Source organism: Salvelinus fontinalis, chromosome 12 (assembly GCF_029448725.1).
Source record: "Salvelinus fontinalis isolate EN_2023a chromosome 12, ASM2944872v1, whole genome shotgun sequence".
NCBI classification, from domain to species: Eukaryota; Metazoa; Chordata; class Actinopteri; order Salmoniformes; family Salmonidae; genus Salvelinus; species Salvelinus fontinalis.
The window spans coordinates 42,985,717-43,002,934 of NC_074676.1; the positions used below are offsets into that span (position 1 = coordinate 42,985,717).

The window sequence follows — 17,218 nt, forward strand, 5'->3', positions numbered from 1 at the left end:
CTTCATATTTCTTTCTCTCTCCTCTGTCATCTCTCTCTCTCTCTCTCTCTCTCTCTCTCTCTCTCTCTCTCTCTCTCTCTCTCTCTCTCTCTCTCTCTCTCTCTCTCTCTCCATCTGTTTTTCTCTCTCTCATCTCTCTCTCTCTCTCTCTCTCTCTCCATCTTTATTTATCTCTCTCATTTCTCTCTCTCTCTCCATCTTTCTTTCTCTCTCTCATCTCTCTCTCTCTCTCTCTCTCATAATCGTTCTCTCTCATCTCTCTCCATCTTTCTTTCTCTCTCTCATCTCTATCTCTCTCTCTTTCTCCCTTGAAACTATTTACATCCTCCCCTTCTTTCCAGACCTCTCCTCTCTTCCTCTCTCGTTCACCGTCCATCATCTTTTAATGTCCGTTTGCCAAGCACTTAGCTAAGTGAGAGGAAGAAAATGCTACATGCATAATTGTCAGACTGCTCATATCCCAGCTGCCCCAAACACTTGGCAGGCAAGCCAACATACAAGTGTATAGCTAGAAAACGAGACATGGGTGTTTCGGAGAGAGGAGAGGGAAGGGGGAGTGGCGATCTAAGGGTCAGACGCTTCCAAGGAAATGTCTCTTTAACAGATAGGCTAGTTAGTAACACTGGTCCTTTTGGGCTGGTTAGTATTCACAGTTTGCAGCGTTTTGGGCTTGTTGTTGTATACAGCATCCTGTCAACCCGTCCCTCTACATTCCTCATTACCTTCTATACTTCACCACCCGGCTCTCTCTACCCCTTCCCTCTCTTCTCTCTACCCACTGCTATTCCATCTCTTTCTTAACCTCCCTCTGTTCAAACACACCTCTTCACATTCTCTCCCGCCATCTCTCTCTCTCTCTCTCTCTCTGTTTCTCTCTCTCTCTCTCTCTCTGTTCCTCTCTCTCTCTCTCTCTCTCTCTCTCTCTCTCTCTGTTCCTCTCTCTCTCTCTCTCTCTCTCTCTCTCTCTCTCTGTTTCTCTCTCTCTCTGTTTCTCTCTCTCTCTCTGTTTCTCTCTCTCTCTCTCTCTCTCTCTCTCTGTTTCTCTCTCTCTCTCTGTTTCTCTCTTTCTCAACTTATTTCTGCATTAGTATGGCTTCTCATTGTTCTGTTTTCCAGCAAGGAAACATTTTGTCAGATGTGTCTAAACTTAGTAGTTTGTATGTAGGGAATCTGTAACACACACACACGCACATACACACACACACACATACCCACTCAGAGGCATCCATATGTATGCATATCCTGTAGTGACACAGAACCCTTCTTAAAAAATCTATTATAATTCCCCGCGAAGAAAGGAGCACCCATTGCAGAAAATACAAAACCAGTGTAATGGTCCGGGATTCAAAATAAATAAATAGAAAATTGTGCTTTTAATGACCAGATTTATTTATTCAGCATTAAAGCTCATGTGAGGTGTTTTTTAGTCTTTATTTTTTAATTTTTAAAAATGTATTCTCATGTGTCAGCTTTGTTATTGTCGCTCTGTATATTGTGGTTGGCACACAGACAGGGGAACTGATTTTGGGGTTAATAGATGCAGCATACCATACGAATGTCTAAGAAAGTAGCTAACACACACACACATCCTGTCTCTCTCTCACACACTCTGTTGGTCATCCTGTCTCTCTCTCACACACACACTCCATGTGGTTCTAAACCCCATCCCTGTCTCTCTCATCTCCAGAATGGCTCCAGTGAGAAGCGGGAGGTCCGTCAGTTCCAGTTCACGGCGTGGCCTGACCACGGGGTCCCCGAGTACCCCACCCCCTTCCTGGCCTTCCTCCGCCGGGTCAAGACCTGTAACCCCCCAGACGCAGGCCCCATCATCGCCCACTGCAGGTTGGTAGTACTGCACATAACATAGCTACAACTAGTGGACTCATCCAGCAGATTTCACAGATGTATATGAATTCTTCAGATGTATACCATACTTTTACCACTCACTGTTTGGTGCAGGCTTTGGTTTAATCCTATTCAACTAGTGTTCAATAAGGACTCTGCTTTGGTTTAATCTTTTTGAACAAGTGTTTAATAAGGACTCTGCTTTGGTTTAATCCTATTCAACTAGTGTTCAATAAGGACTCTGCTTTGGTTTAATCCTATTCAACTAGTGTTCAATAAGGACTCTGCTTTGGTTTAAACTTGGTCAACTAGTGTTCGATAAGGACTCTGCTTTGGTTTAAACTTTGTCAACTAGTGTTCAATAAGGACTCTGCTTTGGTTTAATCTTTTTCAACTAGTGTTTAATAAGGACTGCTTTGGTTTAATCCTATTCAACAAGTGTTTAATAAGGACTCTGCTTTGGTTTAAACTTTTTCAACTAGTATTTAATAAGGACTCTGCTTTGGTTTAATCTTTTTCAACTAATAAGGACTCTGCTTTGGTTTAATCTTTTTCAACTAGTGTTTAATAAGGACTGCTTTGGTTTAATCCTATTCAACAAGTGTTTAATACGGACTCTGCTTTGGTTTAAACTTTTTCAACTAGTATTTAATAAGGACTCTGCTTTGGTTTAATCTTTTTCAACTAATAAGGACTCTGCTTTGGTTTAATCCTATTTAACTAGTGTTTAATAAGGACTCTGCTTTGGTTTAATCCTATTTAACTAGTGTTTAATAAGGACTCTGCTTTGGTTTAATCCTATTTAACTAGTGTTTAATAAGGAATCTGCTTTGGTTTAATCCTATTCAACTAGTGTTTAATAAGGACACTGCTTTGGTTTAATCCTATTCAACTAGTGTTCAATTATAACTCTGCTTTGGTTTAATCCTATTCAACTAGTGTTCAATAAGGACTTTAATCTTATTAAAATCAAATACTTATCAGGAATCAAGGTAAGACCCAAGTGCAGACTGTGTGAAGTAACAATGTTTATTGTAACAACAGGTGCAGGCAAACGACAGGTCTAGGCAGGCAGAGGTCAGTAATCCAGAGTAGAGGCCAAGGTACAGGACGGCAGGCAGGCTCAGAGTCAGGTCAGGCAGAGGTCCGTAATCCAGAGTAGAGGCCAAGGTACAGGACGGCAGGCAGGCTCAGAGTCAGGTCAGGCAGAGGTCCGTAATCCAGAGTAGAGGCCAAGGTACAGGACGGCAGGCAGGGTCAGAGTCAGGTCAGGCAGAGGTCCGTAATCCAGAGTAGAGGCCAAGGTACAGGACGGCAGGCAGGGTCAGAGTCAGGTCAGGCAGAGGTCCGTAATCCAGAGTAGAGGCCAAGGTACAGGACGGCAGGCAGGGTCAGAGTCAGGTCAGGCAGAGGTCCGTAATCCAGAGGTGGAGCAAGGTACAGGACGGCAGGCAGGCTCAGGGTCAGGTCAGGCAGAGGTCCGTAATCCAGAGATGGAGCAAGGTACAGGACGGCAGGCAGACTCAGAGACAGGCAGAGTTCAGTAATCCAGAGATGGAGGGAAGGTACATGACTGCAGGGAGGCTCAGGGTCAGGGACAGGCAGAGTGGTCAGGTGGGCGGGTACAAGGACCAGGAGGATGAGAAAAAGAGAGACTGGAGAAAAACAGGAGCAGAGACAAAACGCTGGTAGACTTGAACAAACAAGACGAACTGGCCCAGACAGATATAAAACACAGGTATAAATACACAGAGGCTAATGGGGAAGATGGGCGATACCTGGATGGTTGTGGAGACAAAGCACAAGGACAGGTGAAACAGATCAGGGTGTGACAATTGTATTTTTCACATGCGCCGAATACAACAGGTGTAGACCTTACGGTGAAATACTTACTTACAAGCCCTTAACCAACAATGCAGTTTTAAGAAAAATATGAGTTAAGAAAATATTTAATAATAAGTAAAATAATAAAATAACAGTAGCAAGGCTATATACAGGGGGTACCGGTACAGAGTCAATGTGTGGGGGTATATACAGGGGGTACCAGTACATAGTCAATGTGTGGGGTATATACAGGGGGTACCGGTACAGAGTCAATATGTGGGGGTATATACAGGGGGTACCGGTACAGAGTCAATGTGTGGGGGTATATACAGGGGGTACCGGTACAAAGTCAATGTGTGGGGGTACAGGTTAGTCGAGGAAATTGAGGTAATATGTACATGTAGGTAGAGTTATTAAAGTGACTAAGCATAGATAATAAATAAACAGCCAGATGTCCACTAGTGTTCATTAAGGACTCTGGATAGTTGAAGCGGGTGTGTTGAGTTTTCCTCCTTGTTCCAATGAACCATGGACCCAGCACTTGAAAATACTTTTTTTTAAATAAAAAAAACAACAACATTTACTTATTCTCTTCGATCTCAAACTCAAATCTGGACCTCAAAGCCAGTTCCACTGCTTGTTTTCATTGTTCTCCTCTAATTAGGGACTGATTTAGACCTGGCACACCAGGTGGGTGCAATTCATAATCAGGTAGAACAGAAAACCAGCAGGCTCCTGATCTCATAGGGTAAGAGTTGAGTACTCCTGCTATATAGGTCATTCTGGAAGTAGTCAGACCCCTTGACTTTTTCCACATTTTGTTACGTTACAGCCTTATCTCAAAATTGATTACATCGTTTTTTCTCTCATCAATCTACACACAATACCCCATAATAACAAAGCAAAACCAGGTTTTTATAATATTTTTCAAATTTATTACAAATACAAAAAGGAAATATCACATTTACATAAGTATTCAGACCCTTTGCTCAGTGCTTTGTTGAAGCACCTTTGGCAGTGATTACACCCTCAAGTCTTCTTGGGTATGTGGCTACAACCTTGGCATACCTCTATTTGGGCAGTTTCGCCTCTTTTTCTCTGCAGATCCTCTCAAGCTCTCTCAGGTTGGATGGGGAACGTCGCTGCATAGCTATTTTCAGGTCTCTCCAGAGATGTTCGTTCGGGTTTAAGTCTGGGCTCTGGCCGGCCCACTCAAAAACATTCAGAGACTTGTCCCAAAGCCACTCCTGCGTTGTCTTGGCTGTTTGCTTAGGGCCGTTGTCCTGTTGGAAGGTGAACCTTCACCGCAGTGTGAGGTCCTGAGCGTTCTGGACCAGGTTTTCATCAAGGATCTCTCTGTACTTACCTCCGTTCATCTTTCCCTCCATCCTGACTAGTCTCCCAGTCCCTGCCACTGAAAAACAACCCCACATCCCTGATTAGTGGTGTGCTGCAGAGCTGGTTGTCCATCTGGAAGGCTCTCCCATCTCCACAGAGGAACTCTGGAGCTCTGTCAGTGACCATCAGGTTCTTTGTCACCTACCAGACCAAGGCCCTTCTCCCCCGATTGCTCAGTTTGTCCGGGTTGCCAGCTCTAGGAAGTCTTGGTGGTTCCAAACTTCTTCCATTTAAGAATGATGTAAGCCACTGTGTTCTTGGGGACCTTTAAGCCTGCAGACATTTTGTGGTACCGTTCCAGAGATCTATGCCTCGACACTATCCTGTCTCGGAGCTCTACGGACAATTCCTTCGACCTCATGGCTTGGTTTTTGCTCCGACATGCACTGTCAACTGTGGGACCTTATATAGACAGGTGTGTGCCTTTCCAAATCATGTCCAATCAATTGAATTTACCACAGGTGGACTCCAATCAAGTTGTAGAAACATCTCAAGGATGATCAATGGAAACAGGATGCACCTGAGCTCAGTTTCAAGTCTCATAGCAAAAGGTGTGAATATTTGCGTAAATAAGGTATTTCTGTGTGTGTACACGGTTCAATGAATAGATCCAGCCAGACAGTGCTGGTAGAACAGTAGTAGTGGTGAGTAAAGTGAAGGTCACAGCTATCCAGTGTTTTAAAGCTAGATTGCAGGAGTCAACACACACACACACACCCTTCCTCTCACTCTCTGTGTCTCTGTCTCCCTAACCCTTACTTTCCCTATCTCCATCTCTCATCTCTCTCCTCCCTCCCTCCCTCGCTCCCTCCCTCCATCTCTCTCTCTCTCTCTCTCTCTATCTCCATCTCTCTCTCTCTCTCTCTCTCTCTCTCTCTCTCCTCCCTCCCTCCATCTCTCTCTCTCTCTATCTCCAACTCTCACTCTCTCTCTCTCCTCCCTCCCTCCATCTTTCTTTCTCTCTCTCTCTCTCTATCTCCATCTCTCACTCTCTCTCCATTTCTCACTCTCTCTCTCCCTCTATCTCTCTTTCTCTCTCTCTCTCGGTCTCTCTGTCTCTCTCTCTCTCTTTCTCTCTCTCTCATATTGCCCCTTATTATCATCTCCTCCTGTCTTCAACCATGTCTTTGTTCTTTTATCTTCCCTCTCTTCTTACCCTTCTCCTCCCTGACCCCGTGCCTCCCTCCTTCCTTCTCTCTCAAATTCATATTAGAACTTTATTTGTTCATGGTAAGAGCACCTTCTAATGGACTGAACGTTAGTTTGACTGGATCAGACAAACATTGTCAAAGCATTACACAATAAAGGGGAATCTCAAATGTGATCTGTGATGAAATTGTATCTGTCTTTTTTATGATTTTTTAAAGAGCAATCACTAGTTTATCGATCACTGCAGCTGTACACACCCCATCTGTAAATAGCCCACCCAATCTACCTACCTCATCCCCATAATGTTTTTATTTAATTTTTTTGCTCTTCATCATCTGCACATCTATCACTCCAGTGTTAATTTGCTAAATTGTAATTACTTCGCTACTATGGCCTATTTATTGCCTTACCTCCTCATACCATTAGCACACTCTGTATATAGATTTTTCTATTGTGTTATTGACTGTACGTTTGTTTATCCCATGTGTAACTCTGTGTTGTTGTTTGTGTCACACTGCTTTGCTTTATCTTGGCCGAGTCACAGTTGTAAATGAGAACTTGTTCTCAACTGGCCCACCTGGTTAAATAAAGGTAAAATCAAAAATGTTCTCCCCTTCTCCCTCTCCTCCTCTCCCCCCCGCCCTACCCCTATCTCGCTACCCCCCCCCCCCCCCCCCCCCCGACCAACCCCTGTCTCGCTATCCCCCCCCCACCCTTGTCTCGCTATCCCCCCCCCACCCTTGTCTCGCTATCTTCCCCCCCTGCCCCACCCCTGTCTCGCTATCTCCCTCCTCTCCCCCCCGCCCCACACCTGTCTCGCTATCTCTCTCCTCTCCCCCCGCCCCACCCCTGTCTCGCTATCTCCCTCCTCTCCCCCCGCCCCACCACTGTCTCACTATCTCCCTCCTCTCCCCCCGCCCCACCCCTGTCTCACTATCTCCCTCCTCTCCCCCCGCCCCACCCCTGTCTCACTATCTCCCTCCTCTCCCCCCGCCCCACCCCTGTCTCGCTATCTCCCTCCTCTCCCTTGTCTCGCTATCCCCCCCCCACCCTTGTCTCGCTATCTTCCCCCCCTGCCCCACCCCTGTCTCGCTATCTCCCTCCTCTCCCCCCCGCCCCACACCTGTCTCGCTATCTCCCTCCTCTCCCCCCGCCCCTGTCTCGCTATCTTTCTCCTCCCCCCCGCCACCCCTGTCTCGCTATCTCTCTCCTCTCCCCCCGACTAACCCCTGTCTCGCTATCCCCCCCCACCCTTGTCTCGCTATCCCCCCCCACCCTTGTCTCGCTATCTTCCCCCCCTGCCCCACCCCTGTCTCGCTATCTCCCTCCTCTCCCCCCCGCCCCACACCTGTCTCGCTATCTCCCTCCTCTCCCCCCGCCCCTGTCTCGCTATCTTTCTCCTCCCCCTCGCCACCCCTGTCTCGCTATCTCTCTCCTCTCCCCCCGCCCCACCCCTGTCTCGCTATCTCCCTCCTCTCCCCCCGCCCCACCCCTGTCTCACTATCTCCCTCCTCTCCCCCCGCCCCACCCCTGTCTCACTATCTCCCTCCTCTCCCCCCGCCCCACCCCTGTCTCGCTATCTCCCTCCTCTCCCCCCGCCCCACCCCTTTCTCACTATCTCCCCCCCCCCCCGACCAACCCCTGTCTCGCTATCCCCCCCCCCACCCTTGTCTCGCTATCCCCCCCACCCTTGTCTCGCTATCTTCCCCCCCTGCCCCACCCCTGTCTCGCTATCTCCCTCCTCTCCCCCCCGCCCCACACCTGTCTCGCTATCTCCCTCCTCTCCCCCCGCCCCTGTCTCGCTATCTTTCTCCTCCCCCCCGCCACCCCTGTCTCGCTATCTCTCTCCCCCCGCCCCACCCCTGTCTCGCTATCTCCCTCCTCTCCCCCCGCCCCGCCCCTTTCTCACTATCTCCCCCCCCCCCCCCCGACCAACCCCTGTCTCGCTATCCCCCCCCCCCCCCCCACCCTTGTCTCGCTATCCCCCCCCCCACCCTTGTCTCGCTATCTTCCCCCCCTGCCCCACCCCTGTCTCGCTATCTCCCTCCTCTCCCCCCCGCCCCACACCTGTCTCGCTATCTCCCTCCTCTCCCCCCGCCCCTGTCTCGCTATCTTTCTCCTCCCCCCCGCCACCCCTGTCTCGCTATCTCTCTCCCCCCGCCCCAACCCTGTCTCGCTATCTCCCTCCTCTCCCCCCGCCCCACCCCTGTCTCACTATCTCCCTCCTCTCCCCCCGCCCCACCCCTGTCTCACTATCTCCCTCCTCTCCCCCCGCCCCACCCCTGTCTCGCTATCTCCCTCCTCTCCCTTGTCTCGCTATCCCCCCCCCCCACCCTTGTCTCGCTATCTTCCCCCCCTTCCCCACCCCTGTCTCGCTATCTCCCTCCTCTCCCCCCCGCCCCACACCTGTCTCGCTATCTCCCTCCTCTCCCCCCGCCTCTGTCTCGCTATCTTTCTCCTCCCCCCCGCCACCCCTGTCTCGCTATCTCTCTCCTCTCCCCCCGCCCCACCCCTGTCTCGCTATCTCCCTCCTCTCCCCCCGCCCCACCCCTGTCTCACTATCTCCCTCCTCTCCCCCCGCCCCACCCCTGTCTCACTATCTCCCTCCTCTCCCCCCCCCACCCTTGTCTCGCTACCCCCCCCCCCCCCCACCCTTGTCTCGCTATCTTCCCCCCCTGCCCCACCCCTGTCTCGCTATCTCCCTCCTCTCCCCCCCGCCCCACACCTGTCTCGCTATCTCCCTCCTCTCCCCCCGCCCCTGTCTCGCTATCTTTCTCCTCCCCCCCGCCACCCCTGTCTCGCTATCTCCCTCCTCTCCCCCCGCCCCACCCCTGTCTCACTATCTCCCTCCTCTCCCCCCGCCCCACCCCTGTCTCATTATCTCCCTCCTCTCCCCCCGCCCCACCCCTGTCTCGCTATCTCCCTCCTCTCCCCCCGCCCCACCCCTTTCTCACTATCTCCCTCCTCTCCCCCCGCCCCACCCCTGTCTCGCTATCTCCACCCCCCCCCCCCACCCCACCCCCCCACCCCACCCCCCCACCCCTGTCTCGCTATCTCCCTCCTCTCCCAGTGCGGGCGTGGGGCGGACAGGCTGCTTCATCGTGATTGACGCCATGCTGGAGCGCATCAAGCACGAGAAAACAGTAGACATCTACGGCCACGTGACCCTGATGCGATCGCAGCGGAACTACATGGTGCAGACGGAGGACCAGTACAGCTTCAACCACGATGCGTTGCTGGAGGCGGTGGCGTGCGGCAACACGGAGGTGGCAGCCAGGAGCCTGTTCTCCTACATCCAGAAGCTGGCCCAGGTGGAGACGGGCGAGCACGTCACCGGCATGGAGCTGGAGTTTAAGGTAGGTAATGGGGATGTTGGTGGGGTATAGGGAAACTGAATATGGGGAGGGTGGGGAAGACACAAAATGGAGTGGGAGCTGAGCCGGAGTTCAAGTTAGGCCATAGACATACACTGTAGGTACGTAGGTCGCAGTGAACCAGAGAAAAGGAGGGTGGGGAAAGGCACAAAATGGAGGTTTATGTTCATGATAGAAGAAAGCTTGAAATATAAGGTTTAGGCCTACCAATACGGAACCATGAATCATGTTGAGACACGGAATGGAGGTTTTATCTCCAGTTGCCCCAATGCTCTGTCACATTCATGATATCTTTGAGCCAGAGGTAACACTACCAGTTAAATTGAAATGGCCTTGAAAATATATATTGACATATTTATTTTGTACCTGTACATTAAAATGGGCAAATCCTAACCCCATCACAATGAATGGAATAAAACATTTGAATAGACAGCTTATTATACCGCGTTCAAGTGAGCTTTCATTTCAACCATTTACCTGTTTGCTCACACCACTCAATACCATTGTCTATTAAAGAGAGATAGAAATGGAATAGTTAAGCAGTGCTCTTTGTCTACTGCTGCGAATGCATTTCTGAAGGATTTCAAATAACAGGCTCCATATAGAACAGCTTTGTGATCAGTGCATTGACTCTAAATGAAGGATTTCAAATAATAGGCTCCAGATAGAACAGCTTTGTGATCAGTGCATTGACTCTAAATGAAGGATTTCAAATAATAGGCTCCAGATAGAACAGCTTTGTGATCAGTGCATAGACTCTAAATGAAGGATTTTTCGGAGAAAAAAAAAAGCATAAAACGATTCAGTTCAAAATGTACAAATTCCGCTTAGATGAGAACCCATTACCAACACCTGGAAGGGCATGGTGTCTGGCCAAACACCAACGATACAATCTAAACTTTAATTCCCCCCCCGTACAACAACACACTTTACCTTGAATTACACATGTACACTCCCCCTATCTCGTCCCGAAATCATTTGTAATAAACCCAACCAGGGCTGTTACGGTGCCCTAAATTACCGCCACACTGGCGGTCACGAGTCATGACAGCAGTCAAATTCCACGTGACTGTTTAAGCTTCTCCAAGCTCTGATGCTGCCGATGGTCATTAGTAGTCTACCAAACTTGCTAACTGCCTCTAATCCTCCCTCTAATCACTCTGACATCAATGCATTTGAATTTGTATTTGTATTTTTCCGTTATTTTACCAGGTATGTTGACTGAGAACACATTCTCATTTACAGCAACGACCTGGGGAATAGTTACAGGGGAGAAGAGGGGGGATGAATGTGCCAATTGTAAACTGGGGATTATTAGGTGACCGTGATGGTTTGAGGGCCAGATTGGGAATTTAGCCAGGACCCCGGGGTTAACACCCCTACTCTTACGACAAGTGCCATGGGATCTTTAATGACCTCAGAGAGTCAGGACACCCGTTTAACGTCCCATCCGAAAGACGGCACCCTACACAGGGCAGTGTCACCAATCACTGCCCTGGGGCATTGGGATATTTTTTAGACCAGAGGAAAGAGTGCCTCCTACTGGCCCTCCAACACCACTTCCAGCAGCACCTGGTCTCCCATCCAGGGACTGACCGGGACCAACCCTGCTTAGTTTCAGAAGCAAGCCAGCAGTGGTATGCACGAGAGCCCACGAGAGCCCATGAGCTCATGTTGCGCAACATTTCTATAGGCTATGCAATTGCATAAGAAAGTGATGGCCTCTACTAAAAAGATGAGGATCCGATCAGCTTTCTATAGGCTAGGCCTACTATATTTATTTCTCAACTTTTTTAATATTAAGCACATTGCTTCTCTTCATAACAGGAGTATAGTCTACCTGGCTGGCATGAAAATGAACCAGGGAAAAGCATCCTCCGTTCGCTATGCATACTGTGGATATATTTTTCCCCCTGCCACCTTTTCGAGACAGATTTCTGATAAATGGTCCATTCTAAATCAAGGAAAACAGAAAGGAAAACGCAGCACACTGCTGCTCATGCTCCCAGGTGATATTTATTTACAATGTTTTGACCCTTCGTCAGGCATCCAGACCTAAGGGTGGGGGTGGAAGGCCCTATATATAGAAGCAGTACTCAGTGACATCACTTCCTGAAACAGGAGGTAAAAAATGTATAACATAGTTTCACAATATTAACATTCAATGTATCAAAATATATGATCATACACAGAGAATGTAATCAATATTTAAAGTAATATACATACACATACAATATTCAATTAGGATTTTTTTTTAACTATTTAAAATTATTGAAACTATAAAAACGGTTTCAAGTCAAACTCCTTTTTAAGGTCAAGAGTAGACCGTGTGTTTAGCCTGTTGTTCCAGAAACATTCCCTTTGAAGAAGTTTCCTCTCAATGTCCCCGCCCCTGCGTGACATCTTGACAATTTCTATTCCAATGTATCTCAGAGAGCTAATAGGATGTCCAGCTTGTACAAAATGAGCAGCAACCAGATTTTTTTGTCTCACCTGTCCGTATATTGATGCGGTGCTCACTGATCCGTGTCTTAAATTTCTACGGGTTTTCCCTCTGTAAGACAGACCACAAGGACATTTCAAAATGTAAATAACATCGGTGGACATGCAAGTAATCAGGCCCTTGATCTTCTAAATCAAAACTAATTTTACACATTATTTAGTATATATAAAGACAAGATTAAAGCAAGAATAGTCTGATGGGTGACAATATTAGCCTATCAATTGTGAATGATTTATTATCACTTGTGAATGATGCCCAGCTTAAGGCAAGAAACAACTTTCAAATCATAGTAGCACACCTCATGTAGCCTAGCACAAAGGCCTATATGTTTGTATCACAATTAAAATGTTTGTATCCCTGGGCAAATAACTTCTTCAAATGAAGCACATTAATCACTTTACAACCGGTGTAGAACCTAACTGGCATGCATATGCAGCACCTGAGTTTCAAGTTTGGGGAAGATCCTTTTCACCATAAAAATGTACATTTTATTATAAAAGCATTACATGCATCATTTCATTTGCGGTTATATTTGAGAATGGTGTTTTTCTGCTATTGGAACATTTGCGCTTATAGCCTACTGCCATGTGCGCATTGCTGTACTTATAATGTGAAGAAATAGCCTAATAGTTTATGTTTATCAACATTTTAAGCTAAACGTTCTGATCTGTTGCATCAGGCTCATTGCTTAAAACGGTTTTTTTGATACTGGTGGTTGTATTAATTTGGGATCTATTGCATCCCACAACTGTCCCAGACTATGTTTGGAATATTACTTTCTAGCACAGAATAGAATATGTAAACTTTTGTACTATGGGGGATAGTGGATTGACATAGGCTAGTGCTTTTGCTGTTCATCTTGTTGGCTGACAAAAAGTAAATGACAGTTTTTCCAATATCTTCAATATGCACTTTGGAATTGGAATAGGACCCGCGCAGTTGCGTGCCCGATGTGTCTGTCTTCACTTGTAGCCTGTGAGAAAGACCCGATCATGTGACAGAGAGCCATGTGAGTGAGAGGTGCTTCGGTACGCAGCCGGGAGAAGGGAATTCTAATTATTATATTCAGCCCAAGGGCACAAAGGCCACTGGCCTCAAAAAGTATGGATTTTTTGGGGGGGGCGTTACAGCCACACAAAAGGGATGCAGCTGGGAAGTTCTAGACATTATCAAGTGCTTATCAAATTGTGAATGAGAGACTGATGAAGTGTGTACAGCCTGTGCAAAAAAAACAAAGCAGAGCTCATGCCTTTCATGCAACTTTTTTCAAGTCATCATTAGAGTCGCATCATGCAGTGTTAGAATGTATGAATGTATTAAAAATCAAAACATATAGCCCAACGTTTGTATCACAACTAAAGTTACATAAATAACTCTAATTTAAGCATATAGGAGGACTTGTTTCTTTGTTAACTGTTCATCACAGAATAGTGAGCACTCCCTCAAATCATTTGGAGAAAATATCCTGTATTATTCAGCTTTGTTCAATTGTATTCTTCATTATATAAAATAATGCCACAGAATACTAAACAAATCTTGTCTGCTAAATGAACTAGTGTAGCCCAAAGCCATATGGCATAGCCAGATCAGGACCTAACATAAGGACAACTCAGAGTATGCTATTGCCAGGTCGCAATTGTAAATGAGAACTTGTTCTCAATTGGCCTATCTGTTTAAATAAAGGTAAAATAAAATAAACACAAATAAAATAAAAATGTTTTTCTTCTGAAATAGACTCAATTTTCTTCATATCATGTTTCTTTAGACCTGTCTAAAATAAATAATGGATTTATTGTGATGGTGTAGGCTATATTACATGGATTTATTACAGTTTTTAAAATGTAGATATTCCAAAGGTCTGCATCAGTGGCTTGTAGACTGTGTGGAAGCCAGTAGATGCTAAATGTGTTTATGTTAATTACCGTGAGTTATTTGCTTGACAATCACCGGCTGATGAAATTTTGTGACCACCACAGCCCTAGTCTCTCCAGGAATGTTTGATCGGGTTCAAGTCCGTGCTCTGGCTGGGCCACTCAAGGACATTCAGAGACTTGTCCCGAAGCCACACCTGCGTTGTCTTGGCTGTGTGCTTAGGATCCTTATCCTGTTGGAAGGTGAACCTTCCTATAAGCTGGAGATCAGTCGCCCATAGTGATCTTTGTCATTGTTTACTAACTACTGCCCACACCAGACCTGGGTTCAAATAGTATTTGTTGTTGTTTTTTCTTTCACATTCGCTAGCTATGCTCGACTAAGCTTGCCTGGCCCAATGGAATAGTCCTAAAAGTGCAAATCATGTTCAGCATCATGTCCACTCGGCCAGTTGTAGGCGTCATCACAAGTACAGTATCATCCTGAACTCCTTGTGGAAAGGGGTACGACAGTGGAGAAAACATGGCAGCTAAGGTTGTTTCTACGACTAGAGCTTTCCTAGGTGCATGTCTGCCCTTAGGGGGGAAGGGGAAAAGGAGGATCGGTTGCCAGATTGGGTTGTTTCCAAACCATCCGCCCGGTGTTTGGTGTAGCAGCAGCTCTGGGCGTCTTTAGACTTGCCAGCCTGTCTCATGCCCTTCCGAGTGCCTCTATGAAACAGGGATCAAAGGGAGGACAGGAGAGGAGGGAGGAGAGGAGAGGAGAGGAGAGGAGGGAGGAGAGGAGAGGAGAGGAGAGGAGGGAGACAGGAGAGAGGGAAGAGAGGAGAGGAGGGAGACAATAGAGAGAGAAGAGAGGAGAGGAGGGAGACAGGAGAGGAGGGAGACAGGAGAGGGGAAAGAAAAGAGGGAGGGAGGAGAGAGTGCGGGTGCGTGTGCGCGTGTCATTATCAAAGACTCCAGTGACCCACTTTTACTTTTTGCAGCGAGAGAGAGCTTTCTGGTTTATTGCCTTATGGAAAACCTGCTTTAGAGTTTCAGTTTGATGGTAGCTTGTTAATGTAGTGCCTGAAATCATAGTACCTTACCTCAGAGCAGCTCACACAAGACACACTGCAAAGTGCAGGGCAATGAAAAGAAAATGGAGATTAGAATAAAGGCTGTGCTCTTTGATTTCTCCATCCAGTCATATTAGGAATACATTCATCAATTAGATATGTCTGCATTTTGAAGGTGCTTTAGCGATCAGCTCAGATCTTTACTACTCTGCAGTCCTTCATCTCTCTCTACTTCTATCATCTCTCCTTCTCTCACTTTCTATCCTTCCCACTGTCACTCCATTCCCCTCCATCCATCCTTCTGTCTCCCACCCCTTCTCCTTACCTCTCCATATCCCACTCTTAATCCTTCCTTTCCCCCCCTCCCTCTCTCTCTCCACCCCCCTTCCCCTCTCTCCTTCCTCACCACCCATCTCTCCCTCCCTCCCTCCCTCCATCCACCCACCCCTCTCTACAGCGCCTAGCCAACTCCAAGGCCCATACGTCCAGGTTTATCAGTGCCAACCTGCCCTGCAACAAGTTCAAGAACCGTCTGGTGAACATCATGCCCTACGAGACCACCCGCGTCTGCCTGCAGCCAATCAGAGGCCTCGAGGGCTCAGACTACATCAACGCCAGCTTCATCGACGGATACAGGTAGGTGGAATGGGTGGGTGTGAGTCGGAAGTGTGTGTAAGTGGGGAGGTGTTTAGAACGAGTGAGTGAGAGAGTGCACGAGTGAGCGAACAGCTAGTGTGACAATATCAAAATCGCAATAAACCTGTTTCAATGGTTTGATGAAACTGATTAGGGAGCGGACTCTCCCTGCTACATGTCTGACCTGAATGTGTGTTTGTGTTGCCAGGCAACAGAAGGCCTACATCGCAACGCAGGGCCCGTTGGCAGAGACCACAGAGGACTTCTGGAGGATGATGTGGGAGAACAACTCCACTATTGTAGTCATGCTCACCAAACTCCGAGAGATGGGCAGGGTAGGGAGCCTCTCTCTCTCCTGTCTCTCTTCCTCTCCTCTCTTCCCCCTCTCCTGTCTCTCTCCTCTCCTCCCCCTCTCCTGTCTCTCTCCTGTCTCTTCTCTCTCCTGTCTCCCTCCTCTCCTCTTCCCCCTCTCCTGTCTCCCTTTCTCCTGTCTCCCTCCTCTCCTCTCTTCTCCCTCTCCTGTCTCCCTCTCTCATGTCTCCCTCCTCTCCTCTCTTCTCCCTCTCCTGTCTCCCTCTCTCCTGTCTCCCCCTCTCATCTCCCTCCCCTGTCTCCCTCTCTCGTGTATCCCTCCTCTCCTCTCTTCCCTCTCTCCTGTCTCCCTCCTCTCCTCTCCCTCTCCTGTCTCTCTCTCTCCTGTGTCCCTCCTCTCCTCTCTTCCCTCTCTCCTGTCCTCCCTTTGATCCCTGATTCACAGAGGCACTCGGAAGGGTATTAGACAGGCTCTCTCACTCTCACACTCTCACACACACACACACACACACACACACACACACACACACACACCTCAAGCATTCTTCATTCTGTCCATCATTTAGTGTCGTTATCCTGTGTAATGCAGTCTGTACCACGACTCTAAATGGAACCTGCACAAACTGTTTCCTATGTGTCCACGTTTATCTCAATGTGTATTTTCTCCTCATCCCCCTCATATCTGGGTGTCTCACTCTCTCCCTGTGTGTCCACAGGAAAAGTGTCATCAGTACTGGCCCGCTGAGCGTTCGGCCAGGTACCAGTACTTTGTGGTGGACCCCATGGCTGAGTACAACATGCCCCAATACATCCTCCGAGAGTTCAAAGTCACCGATGCCAGGGTGTGTGTGTGTGTGTGTGTGTGTGTGTGTGTGTGTGTGTGTGGGTGTGTGGGTGTGTGGGTGTGTGGGTGTGTGGGTGTGTGTGTGTGTGTGTGTGTGTGTGTGTGTGTGTGTGTGTGTGTGTGTGTGTGTGACTGCTGTCCTTATAGATGGCTCATTCTATTTCTATTTGTGTCGCTCTGCCATTGATACTATGCCTCTTAGAATGGCTCCTACAGTGTATGCCTACCACGTGTTCCATTTAACCTTTCACCTCTATCATCAGTGAGGCTGGAGGAAGCCAAGCTGATTGCGGCCATTTTCCCTCCATCACATGACTATACAGTGCTGATGGGGAAGGTGTCATGAGGGCGATAGTATGGTTGCTCTTTATACCACGTTTAAAGGGGAAATCCGCTGTTCAAAC

General features: G+C 47.8%; 1 protein-coding gene across 18 annotated transcripts in view; it reads left to right on the forward strand.

Annotated features, from left to right (window-relative positions):
- Positions 1–17,218, forward strand: part of ptprsa (protein tyrosine phosphatase receptor type Sa) — a 470,296-nt gene that overhangs the window by 430,522 nt on the left and 22,556 nt on the right. For all 18 annotated transcript variants that reach the window (XM_055940829.1, XM_055940833.1, XM_055940835.1 and 15 more), the window contains 5 exons: positions 1,688–1,842; positions 9,287–9,572; positions 15,480–15,658; positions 15,867–15,993; positions 16,687–16,812. In XM_055940829.1, the coding sequence (XP_055796804.1) occupies positions 1,688–1,842; positions 9,287–9,572; positions 15,480–15,658; positions 15,867–15,993; positions 16,687–16,812 (873 nt within the window). The remainder of the gene's footprint in view (positions 1–1,687; positions 1,843–9,286; positions 9,573–15,479; positions 15,659–15,866; positions 15,994–16,686; positions 16,813–17,218) is intronic.